Genomic DNA, 22,594 nt, shown 5'->3' on the forward strand with positions numbered 1-22,594 from the left:
AAAAATTATTTGGCGGGCCGCCAGTTGGACAGCGCTGTACCNATAGAGGGCGCAGTAACCGCGTATTTTGAGAAACGGCAGGAGGAGGTAAGTGTTTATAATTGTTTAAGAAAGATATTTTATGCTGAATCTAATAAAAATCTCAATTTTAGATGATTTATTATATTATTAGCTTACGTGGAAGTAGTTTAAAACGTTATACAATTGTTTATAGAAGAAGTTACTTTTAGACAAATGATATGTATACAAGTGTACGTGCTATTTATCTAAAAGTAACTCATGCTTCATTTGCTTATTAAATGAAAGTGTGAAGTTAATTGAGAGTTACACAGAGCTACATCCTGTATAAAGCATTATCTTTTAAATTATAATTAACATAATTTGATTATCTATTGGATATAAATTGGAATTTCACCATTATAGAGTTATTTTTGTGCACTACCCTAAATCTACCCCTGGTCAAAGATATAATAGAATTTTAATTTCTGACAGTGGAACGAATATAATTATATGTCTTATTTTTGTGATTGGAAAGCAAATGGATGGATAGAGATTGTGTTTTGTGAGGAACATCAGAAGTGTGAATGCGAACCATTTGATAGCCAAAATTTACAATTTAACAAATAGCTGTGCATGACCAAACCTTTCTTTTTATTTTGTATTGTATATGGCAGGAGTCGGCAACCTGTGGCATGTGTGCCAAACATGGCACGCAGGACGATTTTCAGTGGCGCACTGATTGAATAGAAATATAGTAAAAATTATATTTTAATTATTAATTACACATTTAATTAAATGGAAGTCATAATTCAGTGAAGGCCATGATATATTAAAAACAAATCTCTGTTTTTGTATATTTCTATTACAGCGCATACGTTTATGCTCCATGTTTCCATCTACATGTTATGCAAGCGCTTTACACGTAACAATGTAATTCAATTAACAACTTAACTTCAAAATTATACATTTTTGAAGTCCATTATAACTGGACTTATTTTGATAACATATACAATAAACTTGGTAGAATTATATTGGCACTCAGAATAACACTATAACTTATGTTTGGCACAACACTGCTGAAAGGTTGCCGACCCCTGGTATATGGTAATGTCGTCCTGCTGAATTCAAGCTCTGAATAAGACTGTTGGGATCTTATCAGAGCTGTAGAGCATACCCATAGGAGCAAAAAAGTCAAAGGAACCATATCTCTACAAGTGACCCCTTGTGAGTTACAGCCCCTCCAAAATCGGGTCTCGCAAGTTGCATTGCTGTGCTAAGACTATTGCATTTAACTATTTAGCCCACGCGACTATACCAGTTGTGAGTATCCCACTTGACTTGATGTTATATAGTTTTAGAGGGTGTGGCAGCTCTCCCTCATCCAGGCACTAACGTGCATGACCATGTGCAGAGCATCGGTCAAGGCTTGCTATTGCTCACCTTGATGCAGAGCATGGAGAATAGACAGTATACTGATACATGTTAAAAACTGACGTTTGGAGGCAAATATCTTACAAAGTGTCACATGTACAGATATGGTTCCTTTGACTTTTTTGCTCGTAAAGGGGGTTGGTAATTCATGGTAGTGTGAAACCACTCATTTGGAGCTAGAATCTTACTTGTTGTCCAAACTTCTTGGTTTGCAGGCCTAATTGCACATAAGGCAAGCCATAGATATTTTTTATATTCCTTGTATTAAACATTACCTAAATGTTTTTTATATACGGTCAATTCCGTTTAATTGGACCACCGGTTAATTGGGGCAGTTACTTTATTGGGCCAAACCTCAAAGAATGGCAACTAAACTAATAAATTAATACATAATTTAAATGCGTAATTGGGACAACTTTTCGCTTAATTAGGACAGTAGCAGAAAAAAAATTTAGCAATTTTTTATATATTTTAGGGATCTTCCAAAAATATGTCAACACTATGTACACTAATGTCATGTAGGCCTAACAGTTGACAGAGAATCATTTTATCTTTCAACTTGGGCGGTTTGGTTTTTCTGGAGGGGTCAGCATAGCGGGACGTATCACACCGGGATCCCATATGAGACAGACCTGAATGCAAGCTACTGGCCCTGCTCCAGATTGGACTGGATGATTCCCTTAAAAGCGAAGAGACAAAGACTCCATGGACAATTTTTTGCAGTCTCTTGACCAAGTTGGAAGACAGCTAGAGTTCCCTTGGAAGGTGTTGTGTGCATGATTATGTCTAGACATTCAGCAGCCATCTAATCGTTGGGACCAGCATCCAAAGCTGGCAGATTTTAAGACACTCCAGCCGAAGTGGCCCATCTCCAAGTAAAGGAAACTGTGCTCAAAGAAAGCCATAGGGTGACTTTTGGGCAAACTCTGACATGTTCTAACTATAAAAGGAGAAAGGAAAGATTGTTCGATCCATTCCTGATCGAACAGTCAACTCTTGTGTACGCCACTACTAATACTGTATTTGACAACAATGATGTGATACTGAATCAGTTATCTGTCAAATTGAGTTTGACAAATTTATAGTACAAATATTTTCTGTATTTCTGGTTTAATAAAGCATTAAAATAGATACCTAATTATTATTATTTTTACCTACTTATTCATTTACTTGCATATTACATATTTTATTTCAGAATTTATTATTAGTTCATTCTAATTGGGGTAGCTGCTTAATTGGACCAAAATGGATTAATCCCAACTTGTCCCATTTAAGTGGAATCACTGTATTACTAAATTTATGCACATTTCTATCATAAGTGGTGTGTCAAATTTGTTCATGGGGACTACAGTTTGACCACTGCTGGTATACAGGATGGTAAAAGTAAATATAAATCTTCAGGTTATTCTTTTAATAGTTAATACTTTAATTGAAGGTTAGATGACCAAAGCAGTTAAGCATTGGCCTACTGCTCTGGTGACCCGGGATTTAATTTGGGCAGTTGAAACATCCTAGGAATTTTTTTGGGATGGTCTATCTTAGTCCTGTCCATCACCACTCGGCCTCACCATTCTGGGTTTGGCTGATCCCACAATGGGAGGCTGTGTAAAAAGGATCTTTTTAATGCTCACAGGATGAGAAGAATAAAAGAACAAGACTTTGCAACTATTGGTTAATTATGTAAAGATCAATATACAATAAATGAACAATTATATATGCTGAATTAACATCAAATTAATCACAATTATATTTATTAAGTTCAAAAATTAAAAACTTAGTCAGTATTTTACATTCTGTTAAAGGAATATGATTTCTGTAACAAGTTTTTAAATTTATGATCATTATATAGTTGAATATTAAAAATTGTATGCAATCATTGCTTTCATTTCTCTTCATTTCTTGCAGAATAATTAATACTATTAAAGATGTCTCTGGCCGACGAACTGTTAGCGGATTTGGAAGATGCAGGAGATAATGATGACGAACAGTTTTTTCATCAGGATGCCAACATCCAGGAAGTGGACGATATTGCCATGGAACCCGAAATTACTTTGATGTCGGTTCGTGCCATAGCAAAATTAAGAGACAGCGAAGAAGTATGTTTTCCGCTTCTTGTTTTATTTTACCAAAGATCAATTTAGAATACTTTTATATAATCAAAATACATTTAATGATTTAATTGAATTTTATTTTAGTGTTTTTATATTAATGTAAATGATTGCCCATAGAAGAAACCTTGTGTTCAACTTTTGTCATTTGAACAGAATGGAGTTAAATTATTCTGATTAATATTCTAATAAATGTGTTGGTTAACTTGGTTGTAGAATGTATGTTACTTTCTGCAACTGAGTTAACCTTTAGTGACATAAATCATGGCACTACTAAATTTAATCAAAACAAATGTCTTTGGGCTTTTTTAAATGAATTTAGTAGAGATTTGTTTTATAAATTTGTTAATGTATATGATAGTAAGTCAAACTATTTTAGAATAAAATTTTATTAGCAATATGTAGATAAATTGAGGAAGCCAGTTTCAAAATATTGACTATATGAGTCTAATTCCTCTCAGTATCAAACCACAGAAGCCATAAGTTTTCTGTTTCATTTTAATTCTGTAAAAACAAGACTGTAAGAAAAACATTGTAATGTCTGCAGTATTTCTTCTGCAAAAGATGTTTCCATTAAAAATTGCAACTCAAATGTCAGTACTGGAATTGGAAATTTGAACTCAGTTTGGTAAACAAAGAACAAAAATGCTAATACAAAAATGAAGTTGAAGTTGCAAGTCTATATTTAATTTGATTTAAATACTTGTAATGTGTGATAGAATTTTTTAAATAGTGAATTATTCCTTATGTTAGTAATATCACAAAAATCATTAAATATATAAGTTTTTTTCATTACACTTAAGGAAAATTATGAATTAAACAAAACTACATAATAAAAATTAATACATTTGTTCCCCTTCAAATTTATCAGATCAACGAAAATGTCACGTTGAATCTTTACATCTGATGAATCATTTTTATATTAAGATTTATTTAAATAAATGCTAATTAGACATATTATTTCCAAAAATCTAAGCCCATCAGGGATTGAGGGATAAAACACTGAATGCTGGTAGTTAGTCATGGGTTTACACCTCAACAGTGGACTGGCCACAAGAATTTTTCCAGTTTTCTTCACGTGTCTAATGTTTAAATATGGACAAGTTTCCTGTAGAAAGTCCTCCCAGGTGGCATTTTTCCTTGGCAGATTGCTGACTTGTCATATTGCCTTAACCTATCAAACCAAAGCAAACTTCTAAAAATAATTTACTAATAATTGAAATTGTTAAATATAATACAGTATTAATACTATTTTATTTTTGCCATTTTATTTATTTCATTATTATCAAATTTCTTTCAGTTAGAAAAAATAATGAAAGCAATAGAAGTTAGAAGTAAAAATGAAAGAATAGATGAAGGTTTGTTTTGTTTTTCTAAACGATTTAATTATAATAATTAAATTTTCATGTCTTATTAAACAGTTTTATAAATGGAATTGTTATATTCAAATTTATTATTATTATTATTATTTTAAATATTCTGCCCTTAATTACTGTGATTACATTTATTATTTGAGAAGTATGTGAAATATACCAATTGATAGTTTCATCTCCCATCTGCATTCAAATGTACTACCTCTTGGAAGCACCATAAATAAAAACAGTGACTCTGCAACAGAAATTATATTTTGTGTTCTGCAGTTCACAAAGTTCGAATCACTAGTCACTGTGCAATATACTAATCTGCAGGAGCTGTAGAATTGTGATTGCCATAGGAAGAGTGACAATGGATATACTGTAGCAAAAGAAGAATTTGAATATCAGTTGAATGTGTGCTGCACGACACAAGGGCGCACATTGAGAAATTGCAATGGGCAAATGTGAAACTTTCACGTTTTTCTAATATTATAATGTACATTAATATGTTCTTGGATAATAATTAACATAATTACAATAATTTAAAACGGTGGATTTCTTTTTGGAAGATCCTGTAAATACATATTTATTAAGGAAAAATATTTTAAAAATCCAGGACGAAATGTGTATTTTAAAAAATGTAAGAAAAATATACAACATTGAAGACTTTATATAAAAATAATGTTTGAAGTCTTAAATGTTCTTTCTCAATCGCCAGAACACAATCAACATTGGGAGAGGTCAACTTCGTCAATGTTGATTGTATTCCAGTGATTGTGACCTTGACTTTATCACATCGTTGAATGGTTTGATGATGCAACAAGTGAAAAATCTGACAGATTTCCCATAAAGTAATTGTGACTCGTCAAACCAAGATTGCCAGTAAGTCATGAGTTTGTTCGAATGAGGCAAATATGTGCATAATGCCATTTCAAGCAACAAAATGATGGCAGTAGTCTATCGTGTGAACTATCCTTTTGAAGTTGGTACATAGAACATGTACTTTCTAAAATAATTTTATGATGATGCCATTATTTAACAATTATTTTCAATTTAAAACAAATTTTTAAAATTATTTAATTTCCTATGTTAATTATATTTTCATTTTGATAATTCAGTAATAGGTCCAGTCGAAGCAGATCCTGAATACCAGTTAATTGTCGAAGCTAATAATTTAGCCGTGGAAATAGATAATGAAGTCAGTAAGTAAGAAAAATATTTTATATTAAAAGTTTTTGTATTAAATTTCAGAAATTTAAAATGATTAATTAGTAAATAAGTTTATTTTATGAATATAACTTAAAATGGTAGCATTCTGTGCTTGAATTCTTCTAGTTTGGCACTTGTACATATGTTGAGAGAGTGCAAATCATCAAAAAGAATACTTTGATTAATATTAAACAATACTTAATTTCTTTTTAAGTGATCATTTTAATCATTTATAATTAATATTTTATAATAATTTGATAGACTTATTTTACAATTTATATATATTTACAGATATTATACATAAATTTACAAGAGATAAATATTCAAAGAGATTTCCAGAATTAGAGTCCCTAGTTCCAGGTGCTCTTGAATATGTTTCAACAGTTAAGGTATTTCTGAAGAAATGTTTTATTTCAATTATTTATAAATATAACAAATAATTATTTATATATAAATAAATGACAGATATGTTTGATTTTAAAGTTTAAGATCAAATTACTGGGGTACATGTATCAATATTAAACAATTTTGGTGTAATGTAGAACATCTTCAGGTTCTTTACATTACAATATAAACTGGCGAGGACGTGCTCAATTTTCCCGACAAACTGGAGTTTAAAGGGACTGGGAAGGAAATCCAAATTTAATAAATGCTCTGTGTATACAGAATGATTCATTTTTTATGTGAAAAATTTCATAAAAACAAATCACCCAGTATAAATAACTTTGTTACATTTCAAAATTTTTGGATTATCCAATCTTGAAGTATGTAAAATAGATACTGACACATGTGCTCAAAATTTTCTGTAAGGAGGTTTAGACATTTACATGTTTGGGCTATTGGAGTATCAAAGAATCAGAAAAATAAAAACCACTTGGGGGACAAATTTTGACTGATCACCATACTTTTCTTATGTTATATTCTATAACTGCCAAGAAAGTATGTCAATATCTTAACTGTTGACTGGATGGCCAAGGCAGTTAAAACACTGGTGTGAGATCCGGAATTTTATTGATGAACATTCCGATCCTTTATTAACAAAATTGTTAATTAATTAAACTTTCGTTTATGTAACGCGCTAGAAGAAAAAACGATCTTGCCCGGGATTGTGTAAACTTTCCGGTCATAACTAGCAACATCCATTGTTCTTTGCAGAACTTGCATCTCATCTTGCAAAAAGGTTGATAGTTAGCACCTAAATGTCGTCATTTGTTGTAGTTCCTAGGAACACCTATAACCCCTAACCTATGTACATCAAATCATGTGGTGGAAAGTCCCCACTAAAACAGATAAAAGGCCGTTCTTACCCCTTCTTGGGGGAGTCTCTTCTCAAATGCCAGATAGACGACATCGCGCCGATCTTCCGAACCCGCTGAATTCCGATCTCCGATGAACCTTGAATTAAATCAGCGCTTAAGTCGCAATTTTATATAATTTGTGCCGAAACTGGATTATAACCCTTGGATCGTTCAGAATCGTTAAGGTATACAAAGGTATGAAAGCACTGTGAAACTCTCTCTAGGTCGGTATAGAAACGAGCTTTGTGTAGTTTTTGTCTATTTTGCATCTTTAATAAATTGTTATTTTTATTTGTTAAAAATATGGTAGACTCCTTTACTCGATCTTGCCCTTCACCTTATCGTCGACCCCAATCAACTCTCTTTACACTCGCCTGACGCATCATCCTGACCATTGAACGGGAGCCTTACGCCCCCGTATTCACACTGGCATACACTCTGCAGGACCTAGAATTCAATAAGGCAGTGCCAGGCATTAGTCCAATATTGGTCCAGTCTATGGTCCAATTTATAAATGGTTACAAAATGTATGCCATGGCAGCCAGATGTCAGTTTGCATGGGATACACCACAGCAGTTTATGGCCTGAATTAGAGTGAGGCTGTTTTTTTAAATTTAATACAATAAACAGATAAACAAAATGCAAGTTCTGTCTATTAATTTTTTTCTTGTGTGAAATATAACATGTATTAAAATATGAAATGCAGCCTGGCTCTCTGGGAACCTGGGATCAAATCTGGATGAGTTGAAAAACCTCAGGAATTTTTCGGAGAGTGTCTGTCCTGAAATATCAAGCCCACCCATTACCACCCAGGTGCTCTATTGTGGGCCTGGCCAAAGCTATAATGGATTTGCTAAAAATGCCTTCTTAGTGCCTACAGAGCAGAAAGAGTTTTAAAAAATTATCTTTAAGTTTGTATTATTCAGATACTTTTTAATACAGTGTAATCTGTTTGATGCATATCCTGTTATAGTTTAATTCATTTTAATATTAATCCATCCCAGAGAGGCCATTCTGCTGAAAAATTATCATATTTCAAACCTACTAGCTCATTATTCTGTGTAATTAATTCCAGGATCTTATATATTGAAATATTTGTCACACAACTAAATTGTTTCCCTCTTAAAAAGATGATTTTTCATATAAAATATTAAATAAATAAATGATGAAAACTCAAAATAAAATATCTGAAGGAGTCATTTCTTTTAATGCATTTATTTATTTGTAAATTAAATTATTACAGTATAAGTCCATATCATTTATTGTATTGCACAATAAATCTTATTCTATTGTTGAGAATCTGTCATTGGATGGTAGTGAGGATCCATGGTAATCTGAACTGTTTCCAAAAGTCTATCTTAAAGTAGCTTAAAGTATTTTTGAAAGTAATATAATTTAAGTAGTTTCATTTTCATAAAAATTCATTTTTACATTCTGTTACTCAAAAAGATTGGCTCCATTTGAGACAGTCGATACATAGATACTTTTGTTGGTATGACGAGTATATGCCATATGGACAGTTAGAGTAACTTTCCATGTTGTCTCATACTTTACAGTGATTTCATATATGTGCCACAAGTAACACAATGCATGATGCAGCATTATGGCTCCTCTTATTCTTGATGTAACATGCTCCTGGCCACTTATATATACCACTTCAATTTTATGATCATTATCGACAACAGAGGGACTCGTGCAGTGTCCACGATAAAATCTCGCAATAAAAAGTTGCAATGCATGAACACGTAAATAAAGGTAAATTGTGTACGTAGCCCTTCCAATTCATCACAATCTCACAGATGATGCAGACTATAACTCAGTGTTGATCCTTCTGGCTTTGTATAAATTGTGACAATGCGATTGCCTAATGTGACTTAATTGGGACAAAGTTGCACCAAACTTCTTGAATAACTCTGTTTATAGTAGAAGTAACAATAACGGCATGTATGTTCATGCTAACAGGAAAAATTTGTTACTTTTACTGTATTAAACAGATGACTTTGACTAAATAGTAATTATATAAATTATAAATTTATTGTATAATTTAATTGTCTTTTAATGTTTTAATTATATATTTTATTCTAGGAACTCGGTAACGAACTTGACAAAGCTAAAAATAACGAAACACTTCTGCAGTTTTTGACTCCTGCCACTATAATGGTTGTAAGTGTAACAGCATCGACAACACAAGGGTTAGTGTCTGACATAATTTCAATTTTTGGTATATAATAACATTGTCCTGATGTGCAAGAGCATATTACATGTTATTGTGCCTAGTATAATATTTTTATTTCCTTAATTTTGTATCTGCAAGAAATTATGTATTTTTCTTATAAATATTAACATGTATTTTTAAAATTCTTTAAGTAATGTTTTAATTTAATTTAGGAAAATAATTATAATCTCATATTATATAAAATGTAAATACATTAAATTTAAACAAAAGTTTAGTTTTTGGTTAATGAAATATGTATGTAATGTAATCAATATAAATTACAAAGATACATGCAATAATCAGCAATTATTTATTATGACATCCTCACAATACTGGGCTGCAATTTTTAATCATTATTTAATTTTAAAAAATTATGTGACTTCTATTCCAAACCAGAAGTTTGTATGTAGTTAATTAGGGCCTCTGGCCTCAAAGCTTTTCATATCTGGTCTCAACTTTCATGTATCGTAACGTCGTAATGGCAGACAGATGCACACAGATGGTAGTAGGAATATATAAGTCTGCAGTTTGAAAATTGCAACCCAATCACTCATTATGTGTTGATTATAATATTTATTAATCTCTTATAACAATTGATTTTAATGATTTTATTTAAGCAGTGTTAAAAATAACAATGCTAACTATATTGTTATTTTAATAAATTTTCTAATAAGATTTTACATTTGTTTTTTAGCCAGCTTCTATCTGATGATGAACTGAAAATTGTTTTTGAAGCTTGTGAAATGGTAATCTAAACATCGTTTTAATTTTAAATAAAATAAACTAATCTTATTCTGAAAATGGTATCTTAATTATTGTGCAAGAAAATTGATTAACATTCAGTAAAACTTAAAATGATTTAGTATTTACTTCAAACATGACAATATGCATCCTAATATTGTATAGGTATGTACAGTAGCAGTTAATTGTTCCAAGAAATACATCAGTAAACAAATGTTAAGGCAGCCATACACGTTAAGTTAATCCTTTGAGGATTAACCATGCATGCCTGACCTTGAGTAATTCCTGATAGTGTGGGGGGAAACTTAACAGTTTTGGCAAACTGTACCAACCATCGGAGTAGAAGAGCCCATACACGTTAAGTTAATCCTCTGAGGATTAACCATGCATGCCCGACCTTGAGTAATTCCTGATAGTGTAGGGGGAAAATTTAACAATTTTGGCAAACTGTACTGACCACTGGAGTAGAATCGAAAAACCATTTGATTTTCCTGCACAGTGTCAGACTGCACAGGCCAACCTTAACGTGTGTGCGTTGTGTTGTTCAGTTGTGAGACCGCTGAGTAGTTAGAACAATGTCTCGTGAATGTTTGGAAGAATTATTTTCTGTAACCTTATTAACTTTTATTATTTATAACCTAATAAATTAATTTTTCAGGTTATAAATTATTTTCAAATAAAAAATTTCTTGGGTAAATTAAAATTATAAATAATTTTAATATTTAGAAAACTTCTCAATTCATTTCTTCCGTTTTCTTAAAACATCTTGATACTCTATATCATTTTCTTTTACATTTTCAAAAATTTATTGTTTTAATATTTAAGTAAATTAAAACATGACAACTTAAAATAAGACAAAGTTTAATAAATTCTTTTTAATTATTAAATTATAAAATTAATTTGCGATAATAATGTTTACAATTTGTACTAATATCGGATGTGGTTGAGAATTATTAATATATATTCGTCTATAAAATTTAATCCATGAATTTTTTTGGTAGTAAAATCGACTTGCCATTGATCTTTCGCTGATAATTGATGCTTTTTAACAGAATCTATAGCCCAAGATTTCTCTTGAAAAATTAGTTTTGTGATCTGAAATAATTCCATTAAAAAATTATTTATATGAAAAATTAATTTTGTGATCAGTGCTACCCAAATCACTACTACTATTTACACCATAGACTTCTATGCATACTTTTTTCCTGCAAGTTTTAATAGAATTTGTTGCCAATAAACATCCAAGAACAGCCAGTATGTCATCATCAGATTCCATGGCCGACTGACTGAGAGACAATGGTATAGCAAACATAACTGGCACCCGGGGCATGATACTATATTGGCGCCCCCTCTCCCTCCAGAAACAAATCTTGTTTGTCTTGGAGACCATTTGGCACCCCTCTGCAAGTGGCGCCCAGGGCACGAGCCCTACTTGCCTCACCCTAGCTACACCTCTGCTGAGAGATTTTCTTCTTCGTGTGTGGGCGATAGGAAATTCTGAAGTTCCTCATGGTCAGGCAGCCTCAAAGGATTAACTTAACGTGTATGGCTGCCTTTACAGAGCATACTCAGATGTACTTAGACAAACCTTATGTTGTGTAGTCTACTGCTCTTATAGGCTATATGTATTGCAGTAGTAAAGTGTATTAAGTATAAGAATTTAAAAATAATGTGCATTAATGATTCCTCTCTTGTTGGGATCACTGTCTATGTTCTAATTAGAAAATTCTTGAGAATTCTGTAATCCTGTGTCTGCAGATGTATAGGAATGCTACCAGTAATTTGATAATCCAAAACTTATGGTTTAATTATGTTTATTTTGGTTGATTACATAAATAAATAGATGCATTTCAGGCTGACTTACATTTTATGTCCCTTTGTCAATTATGGTCTGCGAGAATTCTCTATCTGTAGCATAAAACATCTATAATGTAATGTACAGTACCAGATCTTGTCATTTGTCTGATGTATCAATGTGAAATATATACCATATCGTGTTCATGTACTTTGTATTTAAGAAGACAATTGATTCAATACAAGTTACTGATGATGGACTGTAAAATGTAAGTCAGCCTGAAATGCATCTATTCATGTATTTAATCAACCAAAATAAACATAATGAAACTCTACGTTTTAAATCATTGAATTACCGGTAGCATTCTTATACATTGTAGATGCAAGATTACATAATTTTTAAGAATTTTCTAATTACATTGATGATGATCATAACTTACACAGATATCATTTGTACAACATGGCATTCCTACAAAACAGTTCAAGAATTGAGAAAATCTCCCATACAACATGGTTTGAGAATTGGAGACATCCTTACACAAAATGACACAGCAAGTTTGATATAATTTAAATAAATTCTCATTCATTATATCCATCTCTATAATTAAGAATGAGTATATTAATCAATAATCACAGTTTGTACAATCACTTATGTAACTAATAAACATTTAAAATTGAATGCTAAATCTAAACTTCAAAAAAATTCAACAAAATTTTATTACAGGCAATAGAAATGAATAATTTTAAACAGCAAATTTATAATTATGTGGAGTCTCGGATGTCCTTTATTGCACCGAATCTGTCTATAATAGTCGGAGCTTCGATAGCTGCCAAATTAATGGGTACGTACATTCAAAATACTTGTAATAATTTATGTAGAAATATCTGGTTTTATGAACAATGCTAAATTAATTTTCTTCATTTTTTCAGGTGTTGCTGGTGGTTTAACTAAATTAGCTAAAATGCCCGCATGTAACGTTCTAGTTCTTGGTTCGCAAAAAAAAACTCTAACAGGATTTTCGACAACAGCCATTATGCCACATACTGGATTTGTATACTATTCTGATATTGTACAAAACACTCCTCCAGTAAGTAAATACGAAATTAGCTTCTTTAAAATACCATTAAAATAAGCTATTAATAATGCATAAATGTAAATGATACTAAAAAATTAACTTATATTTTTGACACTATTATTATTATTATTATTATTAGCTATATGTCACTGTTATTATTGTAAAATCATTTAATACCTGAACTAGTTTACATGATACAACTACTACTAGCATTTTGTCACTTGTAACCTCAATATGCATTTGAACGAACTCATCACTTGTTGGCAATCTTGGTTTGACAAATTGCAGTCACACTCCACAAAACCTACTCTGTCAGATTTCTTTACTTGTTGCATCATGAACTAATCAATGATGCGATTGGAATCACATGGTAGATCACATTCTTATTACTTGAGAGAAATGCTCTTGCATATGCTTAAAACAATTTGCAAGTCATATTCCAGTGCATCATATAAACATCTAAAACAAGGTTCTTTAGTGATAACCATAAATTATGCTGAAGGGAACTAATCACACAGGGAACACACCAGTAATTCACTATGCAAACTGTATTGTACCAGGAATTGGGTATTCTATCTCTCATTCCTTTATTGCAGATCTTTGACTTTTTTAAACTAATTATTGACCACTAAATGAATAAACTAAGTCTTGACAAATTATAAAATTATAAATGTAAAATGAATTGAAAGCTAGATTAAAAAGGAAAATCTTTTATAATAAATCTAAAAAAGGGCCTTATTAATGATTGTAAAAAATTTTGAAATCTCACTCACCTCGAGTGCAGTTTTAAACTTTTTTAATAATTATAATTTAACTTAACTATTTGTAGTGTGATTGCTTATTATATTTCTACTTTTATGTGCAAGAATTGACTAAATTGTTTCAGTATTAGGATATGTGAATATATATTAGTTTTATAGTATTATTACTATGCATTAATTTTACAATTTATTTCCATTTATAAGTTCTACTTTTTTAACTTTAAACTTTTTTCAACAATTTCAACAAATAAGAAATGACTTCTTATTTTTGTAAGTGTACATAAGTACTTTGATGTAAATATATACAAAAACAAAAAAAAATTAATCTAGTTGTAACTATTGTATTAAAATATTTATGATAAAATTAAAAATGAAGTAATATAAAGGTATTAAAGACAATGTAGCATACTCAAACATTTTAAATACATGCTTTTTGCTATTTAACAAATAATGCAAGAGTTGAGCTGTAAAATACAATTTAGATTATGCAAAGAAATGAGGATAATGTATTGCCTCTGATCTGTTTATGTTGACAAATGAATGTTGTAATTTCTTTCTATATTTTTATGTCTGAAAATTACTAGGAAATAACTCAAATATGATTAATCTTCTATAGGATTTAAGAAGAAAAGCAGCAAGGTTGATTGCTGCCAAATGTACTCTGGCAGCCAGAGTTGACAGCTTTCATGAATCTGTCGACGGTCACATCGGTCACAACTTACGAGAAGAGGTCGAAAGGAAACTTGACAAACTGCAAGAACCGCCACCCGTCAAGCAGGTGAAACCTCTTCCCGCTCCTATTGATCAGACCAGAAAGAAGAGAGGTGGAAGGAGGTAGGAATATTTTTTTAAAATTTACTCCTTTCAATCCTGAATATTTTTTTTTCTTGCTACGTGATTAACATGAAATGATTTTTTCATATAAACTGTTGCATATATTCTATATTTAATTCATAATTTGCAGCTTGTATACTGCAGGTTAAATTTGATTGATGTGTGTTTCAAAATTTAAGATTGCCTTAATTATATCAATTATAATATAAAATACAGTTTCAATAGAGAATGCAGCTCATATTTTTAATAAGCAATTTATGGTTCCTGTCGTAACAATGTTTGCTGAACCTTACTATATAATTAGAAATATAATAATAATTGCAGTTGAATTTCTCTTATACATTTATTTGCTATCATTGATGTTTGGAATTATTTGTGGATTATTTTACTGCTTCTTAACTCATAAAGCAGCAAAAATATGTCAATTAAATTCTAACTCCAAAGAATTTAGAATATCAGAGATAAACTCTGATATTCTAAATTATATTGCAACTAATTGATAAAATATATGTCTGATTTAGTAATAAATACAGTGATACCTCAGTTTTCGTCGATAATCTGTCTGAAAACAATTGGCGAAATCCGAATCTGATGAAAACCGAGGCAATTATCTCCATATGAATCAATGTAAATCCAATTAATTTGTTCTAGACACTCCAAAATACACATCAAAAACACATTTTATACAGAATAAATATAGTGTTTAATACTAAAAACAATATGAAATTAATATAAAATTAATATAAAAGCGGCCGTTTTTAGCAATTTTAATGTTGCTCTCGTATTTTTCAATGATTTCCTTCTTCAACTTCGATCATGTTCCTGGCCACCTTCTTCGAAGGGCTGATGGCTCTGGTAACTTTCTTTGGTCCTATGATTGAGCAAAAAGGAAAGGAAAGCAATGAAATTGGTTAGAGGCATCAGGTAATAATGTTCAGACGAGAAACAATGCCACAATGAGCAGGAAAATGCGTGGTTCACCCTTTGTTTTTGCAAAATTTGTAGCGAAATCCAAGGCAAATTTTTCACAAAAAAAGAAATCAACAAAAACTGAAGTTGACGAAAATCGAGGTATTACTATAGTTATTATTTCCAATATCCAAATACAGTAAAATCTCAATTTAACAGACTAATTCAGGCGAGGGAAGTGTCCATTAATGCCAAAAGTCTGTTATATAATAAAGTAGGTTTTCAGAATGCATGTGTTAAAAAAAATTGACAATTTAATTAGTTTATCTGTTTTTAGTTATGTAGATGTGTTTGTGTAATTAAAATTAAATATGTACAAAAAGTTTAATTTCACAGAAAAGTTTCTATATGTATTATTGCTTGTGTACTCATAGTACCAAAACCATAATAAACAAGTATAAGATCTAACAAACATTTTTTGGAAAATATACTTTAATTGTATTTAACTAAACAAATAATACTGTTAAGAAGAAAACAAATTTAAAGCTGACAAAAACACACAAAAATTTCCTGTTTATTCATCTTTGGATGATGATATATCAAGATATCCCTCTTAAGGTGTGAAGTTAGAGTGGTGACTCATGTATTTGAGAAATAACCTGTTAATTTAATTACATATAAAAAGCATTTAAATAGTTTAAAATTGAGGTTTTATTGTAATGTTGTTCTTTTATTATTTTGTTTTCATCATTTCAAGATATTCATTTCTCTTGTAATATTATATATAATGAAAGCAGAAATAAATTTATGTTGTAAGATTGTTTATGAGTAGTTTGCAAACTATTCAATATGCAAATAATAATAATAATTAATTTAAGTCATTATAGAAAACTGAACAATTATTAAACTGCTCTTCTTCAAATTAACAGAACAAAAATGCCAATTGTTTTTCAAATGATGTTAATATATAATACAGTAAAATCATAAAATCCCTCTGTAGCAGGTGGGAAAATGGGAGGAGCTTCCATGAATGAAGAAATGATGTTGCATGCAGACCATGTGTCAATAGTTAAAGCAAGTTATGATGATGTCGCTCAGCTGAGATACGGCATGGCTCGCTGCAGAGAAACTTTACAATTGTATAATACTAGAGGAACTTTACAATTGTATAATACAATAAAAGAAATGTTTGTTTTTTCAATTTATTTCGATAAGTTTTTAAATTTTTTAATATAAAATTACAGACAGCACATAGTTGCTATGTATCTTTTTGTCTACATCCTACAAATATTCTTTTGGGTTTAAAATAGTTGGCTATTTTAATCATTAAAAATCATCAAGTATTCTTGCATTAACATCCATAAAAATAAAATTAGGACTGATTGTGCCTTTAAAAAGATGTAGTATTCAGTTTTGCTGTCTCACAAATATATCATTGAGTAATTATTAATTTTTAAATTAAATCTCGCTATTCAATGTAATTTCTTATAAAATCGTTGAATGACTACATTTGTGGTGATCCCTTTCTTCGATGTTAGAAGCATGATAATGTTTAAATATAAAAAAAAATTGGAAATCTGCTGAGAATTACTCCGAAAGCTAAATCTTATCCACTGGTCTTGAGTTCATTTACAGTGTTAATGATTCAGTTTATATGACTTTCCACAAAAGGATATCAATGAAGCAAATACCATAGAAATTGTATGATGTGTTTTCTTTTTTTGTCTTTAAGGCACAATTCATTTTGAAACTACCATTTTAGTAAGTATTCAAGTTGCAAGAGAAATGTTATGCTGTTCTTTCTTTATAAAGTAACTGCTAAATGTTATGATATGTTCCAAATCTTGAAATTTCCATAATTTGGAAGCAATTGTTGTAAGCACAATTCTAGACATCACAGTTTTGGATTTAGCCTGCTTCTGTCAGTCTTTTGATGCAATAAGCAATGTCTTTCAGGTATTTTTAAACTTTTAATCATTTATTTTTTCAATAAATATGAAGTTATCAAAGAGAGAGACTGACTACTTTCATATTCTGTATCTTTATTTGCCTTCAACCAATTACTTTATCTAGTAAATAACACTCATAGAAAAATATCAGTATCTTATCTAAAATTAAAATTACTAAAAATAAATTTTCAAATTTTTTAGGGTTCGGAGAATGAAAGAAAGATACGCAATTACAGAGCTTAGAAAACAGGCAAACAGAATGAATTTTGGTGAGGTAAGATGAATATCTAACTAAATATACTTATTGCTTCAATATTTTTTTCTTATAAAAAATTTATTAACTATCATTTTCTTCTAAAATTATACTATATAGCAAAGTAACCCTATCAGATACAAAATTTTCCCATAAAAAAAAATAAGTTATCAAGGTGAACACAGATTTTTCAGAAAGTAAATTTACTATTACAAAGAAATGAACTAGAATAAACCAATAAAAACAACATAATTATGTTTCTTATACTTCTTTAATTTATCTATATCTATATATCTATATCTATATATATATATATAAATGGACATGTATGTCCCTATATTTCACTTTTCCGCCAAAACTACACATCGCACGTGAATGCTGTTTGTATGTGGTGGTAGCCCCAAGTCTCCATTCGTGCACTATGGGGGTTGTGTCTCGATAGCTATAAGGGTGCAGGAGATATGGGGCTGAAAGTGGTTTTCTATTTCAAATGTTATGTTCGAATTTGTTCGAATTGAATTCGAACATAAAATTCGAATATTGGTTCGATTATAGAACGATTGTAAACGTTCCAGAAACGTTGAAAATAGTTCGTTTGACTAAACGTAAAAATTCTCTAATTAGTCTGGAAACGGGGGACCTAATTCTTGCATTCTGTGAAAACGGGTAAGATTGGCTATAATGTAATTATCTTAATCTTCACTATCGTTACTTTTTAAAAACCCAGCGAAGCGGGTCCTTGCAGCTAGATTCTAGATTACTTAGAAAAACAGTCTTTTATATATATATAAAAAACTATATTACATACAAATGTACGAACAAATAAAAACCCAGCAAAGCGGGTCCTTGCAGCTAGTCAGTTAATAAAAACTGATAAATCAAAGAAGTATAAGAAATATAATTGTAGTATTTCAAACAGATTATGCATCTTTATAGGAATGTGTTACAGAAATTTAATATTAAATAATATATATAAAGAATATAATTAACCCGATAGTTATTACAAATACCAGATGAACTACCAGATTCTTTATCAGCTCTATAGCTAAATGACTACTAAGTAATTTGGCACAAGTTGACCTGTCTCATACCGAATTGCTTAGTAGTCATTTAGCCTTAGAGCCAATAACAAATCCAGCTGTTCATTTCGTGCCTAATAATAATTATATAAATTCAGTGTATTTTAAAATTTGTAGAAGTTTGATTCTATTGTCAGTCATTCGAAATGACTAGATATTTTTAAGTATTGTACATTATATACCTATAAGATTATATCTTGTACCTTACTTTTACCATCTTAAATATATTTTTATTATGACATTTATTGCTTTTCTACCCAAAAATCTTCAACTGTATTCCTTAACTGTGTTATGCTTTGATGATGATCTGTAATTTAGAGAAGGGAGACAGAGAATTTAAAAGTTTTCTCTTTCATGTAGAAAAAGTACAAGCAATTAACTTAAGATGAATGATTGTTAACATTTATAAGAAACATTTGCAAATAGCTGACAAAAGAAATTTAAATGTATTTGTAGAAAGTTCCCAAAAACTATAGATTTTATTGCAAAATATAAGAATGTATAGGAAAAGCTAACAACGAAACATATAGATAAAAAAAATTTTTATTGGCAATAAGTGAAATAAAATATATAAAATTGATATGCACAAAATTAGAGATATTCGTGACAGAAAGCTTTTCTGCTGTTAGACAAATGAACTGTGAATACTCATTCCAATGGAGCAATTTGCAATCCTTATTGTCTTTTATATAAGAAAGCAAAAATATCCTAAGCTAATTAGTCATTATTGGTGTAAAGTCAATATTTTTAAATGACAGAAACACCATAATTCTTTACTTTTGTGTGGATATTTGCATGTTGATATCAGCTTTTTCCCCACTGCACGTATGGTATATTAGTTCACTGTGTGAATATTTGCATGTTTTTTCTCCTTATTTTTCTGGCATTTATTGGTGGTGTTAGGAACAAAATACAAGTTATTAATCAATAGCAGAAGTCAAAAGATGCAATCACATTTTTACTTTCATACAGATAAATTATGATTTTATATGTTTATTTTGCAATAAATACCTCTTTATTTTATATTTTTAGAATGTATTAACTTAAATTATCGACAGAATTACCTCATTTGAAAAATAAATTGTGTATGGAGATGCATGGTTTAGTCTTAAAAAGTTTGCATTAGTTGAAGTCACACAAATTTAAATAATTCGGCATTCAAGTCCATTAATTTTCAATTTAATGTTCAATTGTTTTAATATACCTTTTTCCCCATTTAGTACTAAGATTTATATAATAACTGAATTTTTTCAAATATTTCATTCCAGATAGAAGAAGATGCTTATCAGGACGATTTAGGATTTAGTTTAGGTCAAGTCGGAAAATCCGGAACTGGCAGAATAAGAGCTCCCCAGATTGACGAAAAGACCAAAGTCCGAATATCCAAGACCCTACAGGTAAAAATATTAATAATATGGAACACACATCAAATTATAATCAAGGGTTTAGATAGTAATCAATTTAGTAATGGAAAAAACTAATTGGTTACATCTAATTTGTAAATAACTCTTCAGAAAGGAAACTTTGTGCTTCTGTATAGAAAAATAATCCAGTTGCTATTTTGTTATACAGTAATATGAATTTTGTAAGTAGAAATAGGAATATTTTTTGTATAGAATGATACAAGAACAGCATATGAGTCAGAGTGGTGTCGAAGAATTTTGGCATAAAATTAATTAAGCTGTATAAAACATAATACTGGATGTCAAATTAATGTTTAATTAATCTCATACAAATTTAATGTGGAAAAAACTTGAATGGTATAATGTGAGTTTTTTTCGTACTGGCAACTCTCAAACCATTGAGACGCGTGGATCTTTTGTGTCTATGCATAAATGTAGTTTGTGCATACGTAATCTTTATACAGATCGCAAATTTCATGAAAAACACTACAATAAATTTTTTAGATATTTTTGAAATTTATTGCATAGGGCCTTAAAAATCACATAACCTGCCATACAAAAGCTTTGCTTTCAGTTTTCCAGCTGTTTTCTATTAGCCAAATTCACAAAGCAACATACACACATACTGGTAGGAATGCAATGTACTGTGTAATGATCTGACTCGTAATGTATCATATTGAAAATAAGTAATTTTTTATATCAAAACTGTAATTCTATCAGTACATTTTGAGTGGAAAGATACATATTACTATATATTGTATGAATGTTTTGTGGATCATTTTGAACTAGTCTGCAGATCCCAGTTTGGGAAATGTTCTGTATTGTTCACCTGCCACTTACAACATATATTATCACAGAATTAAATTATCAAACAAGTCAGTTAGACTTGTTAGACAAGGACAGTAGCTAATTACCATGGGGAACTTAATCCAAACCTCCATAATTTATTATGGTCACAACAATCGAGACATTGTATTACTGTGACTGGCCTTCTAGCTTATAATGTACTTTTGCCTTTTAATAATTTGATTGATTGAATCTGGACAAGGCCAAATGAGAAAATACATACATGCTAATAATAATCCTGTTAGAGACAACCAGTGGGACCGTCCGTCCATAAGACAGACATTAACGAGTATTCTGCAATTTTGTAGTTTAACATTATCGTACAACTGCAATTCTTATTTGTCCTGTAGCTTTTGTTGAATTGAGAACACTAAAAAAAGTGCCAGAATCTTCAATTATATTTTGTTTTCTATCTAAGGGAATATTTTTACAATATAAATATATACAGTACTTTCCCACAATATAAGTGTTTCTAGACAAATCTCTTGAAATTCTGAACACGGAAATCAGCCAAAATCCAAAATTTCTTACATTTTGTCAAAAACTTTATGAAATCAATAACAATAATTCTGGTAGATGATGATGACAACCGTTTTGCTTCAGTTAACCGATATTATTTAGTATATTATTCACATAATTTAACATTAATCATCAACCCAATTTTCCTTAAGCAGAGTTTGGCATACACCAAAACATAGGTGTCAATATTAATAAGAGTATACTGTATTTTAGGACATTTTTATAATTAATTTTTGTTTCATAATAATTTTTAGAAAAATCTTCAAAAGCAACAAGTGTGGGGAGGCAGCACCTCCGTCAGGAGACAGATTTCTGGAACGGCATCCAGTGTGGCATTCACGCCACTTCAGGTAAATAGTCGCTTCTTCAGACCAAACAAATAAAATATGGACCACTTACGCACATTTTTTTCTTTTTTCTTTTTAGGGTTTAGAAATTGTAAATCCTCAAGCCGCAGAAAAGAAATTGAACGAGACCAGTGGAAAATACTTTTCCAACACTTCAGGCTTTTTTAAAGTTGAAAAGAAGAAATAATTGATGTATCATAACACGTAAAGTTCATATGTTTTATTATCCACATTACGATTTATCTTTCTTTTTAAAAAATAAAACAATATTTATTAATTTGTTCATTTGAATAGCTGTGACATACCTCGACTACACTTATGTTCATTTTCTGAGAAAGATCTCCATTCTGATTTGTAGGAAGAGAGTAATATGTACACCTCTATTTGCGATCTCATTTCCTGAAAATTTAAATACTTACCAAATCAAAATATTGTACAATACTATTTAAGTGAGAATCTGACTTGTA

At 30.3% G+C, this 22,594-nt stretch overlaps 1 protein-coding gene across 2 annotated transcripts; it reads left to right on the top strand.

Annotated features, from left to right (window-relative positions):
- Positions 1 to 43: 43 nt before the first annotated feature.
- On the top strand, positions 44 to 22,560 carry LOC111640720 (U4/U6 small nuclear ribonucleoprotein Prp31-like). Of its 2 annotated transcripts, XM_023386765.1 has the most exons (15): positions 44 to 87; positions 3,337 to 3,527; positions 4,840 to 4,897; positions 6,013 to 6,096; positions 6,395 to 6,492; positions 9,487 to 9,593; positions 10,311 to 10,362; positions 12,876 to 12,993; positions 13,082 to 13,239; positions 14,605 to 14,822; positions 17,882 to 17,954; positions 20,281 to 20,409; positions 22,035 to 22,130; positions 22,207 to 22,331; positions 22,422 to 22,560. In XM_023386765.1, exons 2-14 carry the CDS (start codon positions 3,357 to 3,359, stop codon positions 22,312 to 22,314), a joined length of 1,470 nt encoding a protein of 489 aa, XP_023242533.1. In that variant the 5' UTR covers positions 44 to 87; positions 3,337 to 3,356; the 3' UTR covers positions 22,315 to 22,331; positions 22,422 to 22,560. The 2 variants fall into 2 exon arrangements, with proteins under 2 accessions (XP_023242533.1, XP_023242526.1); XM_023386758.1 differs by lacking the exon at positions 22,422 to 22,560 and having other exon boundaries at positions 22,207 to 22,418.
- Positions 22,561 to 22,594: the final 34 nt, after the last annotated feature.

The sequence above is a fragment of the Centruroides sculpturatus genome, unplaced genomic scaffold, assembly GCF_000671375.1.
Source record: "Centruroides sculpturatus isolate CEXI.00-Female unplaced genomic scaffold, Cexi_2.0 scaffold163, whole genome shotgun sequence".
Lineage (NCBI taxonomy): Eukaryota > Metazoa > Arthropoda > Arachnida > Scorpiones > Buthidae > Centruroides > Centruroides sculpturatus.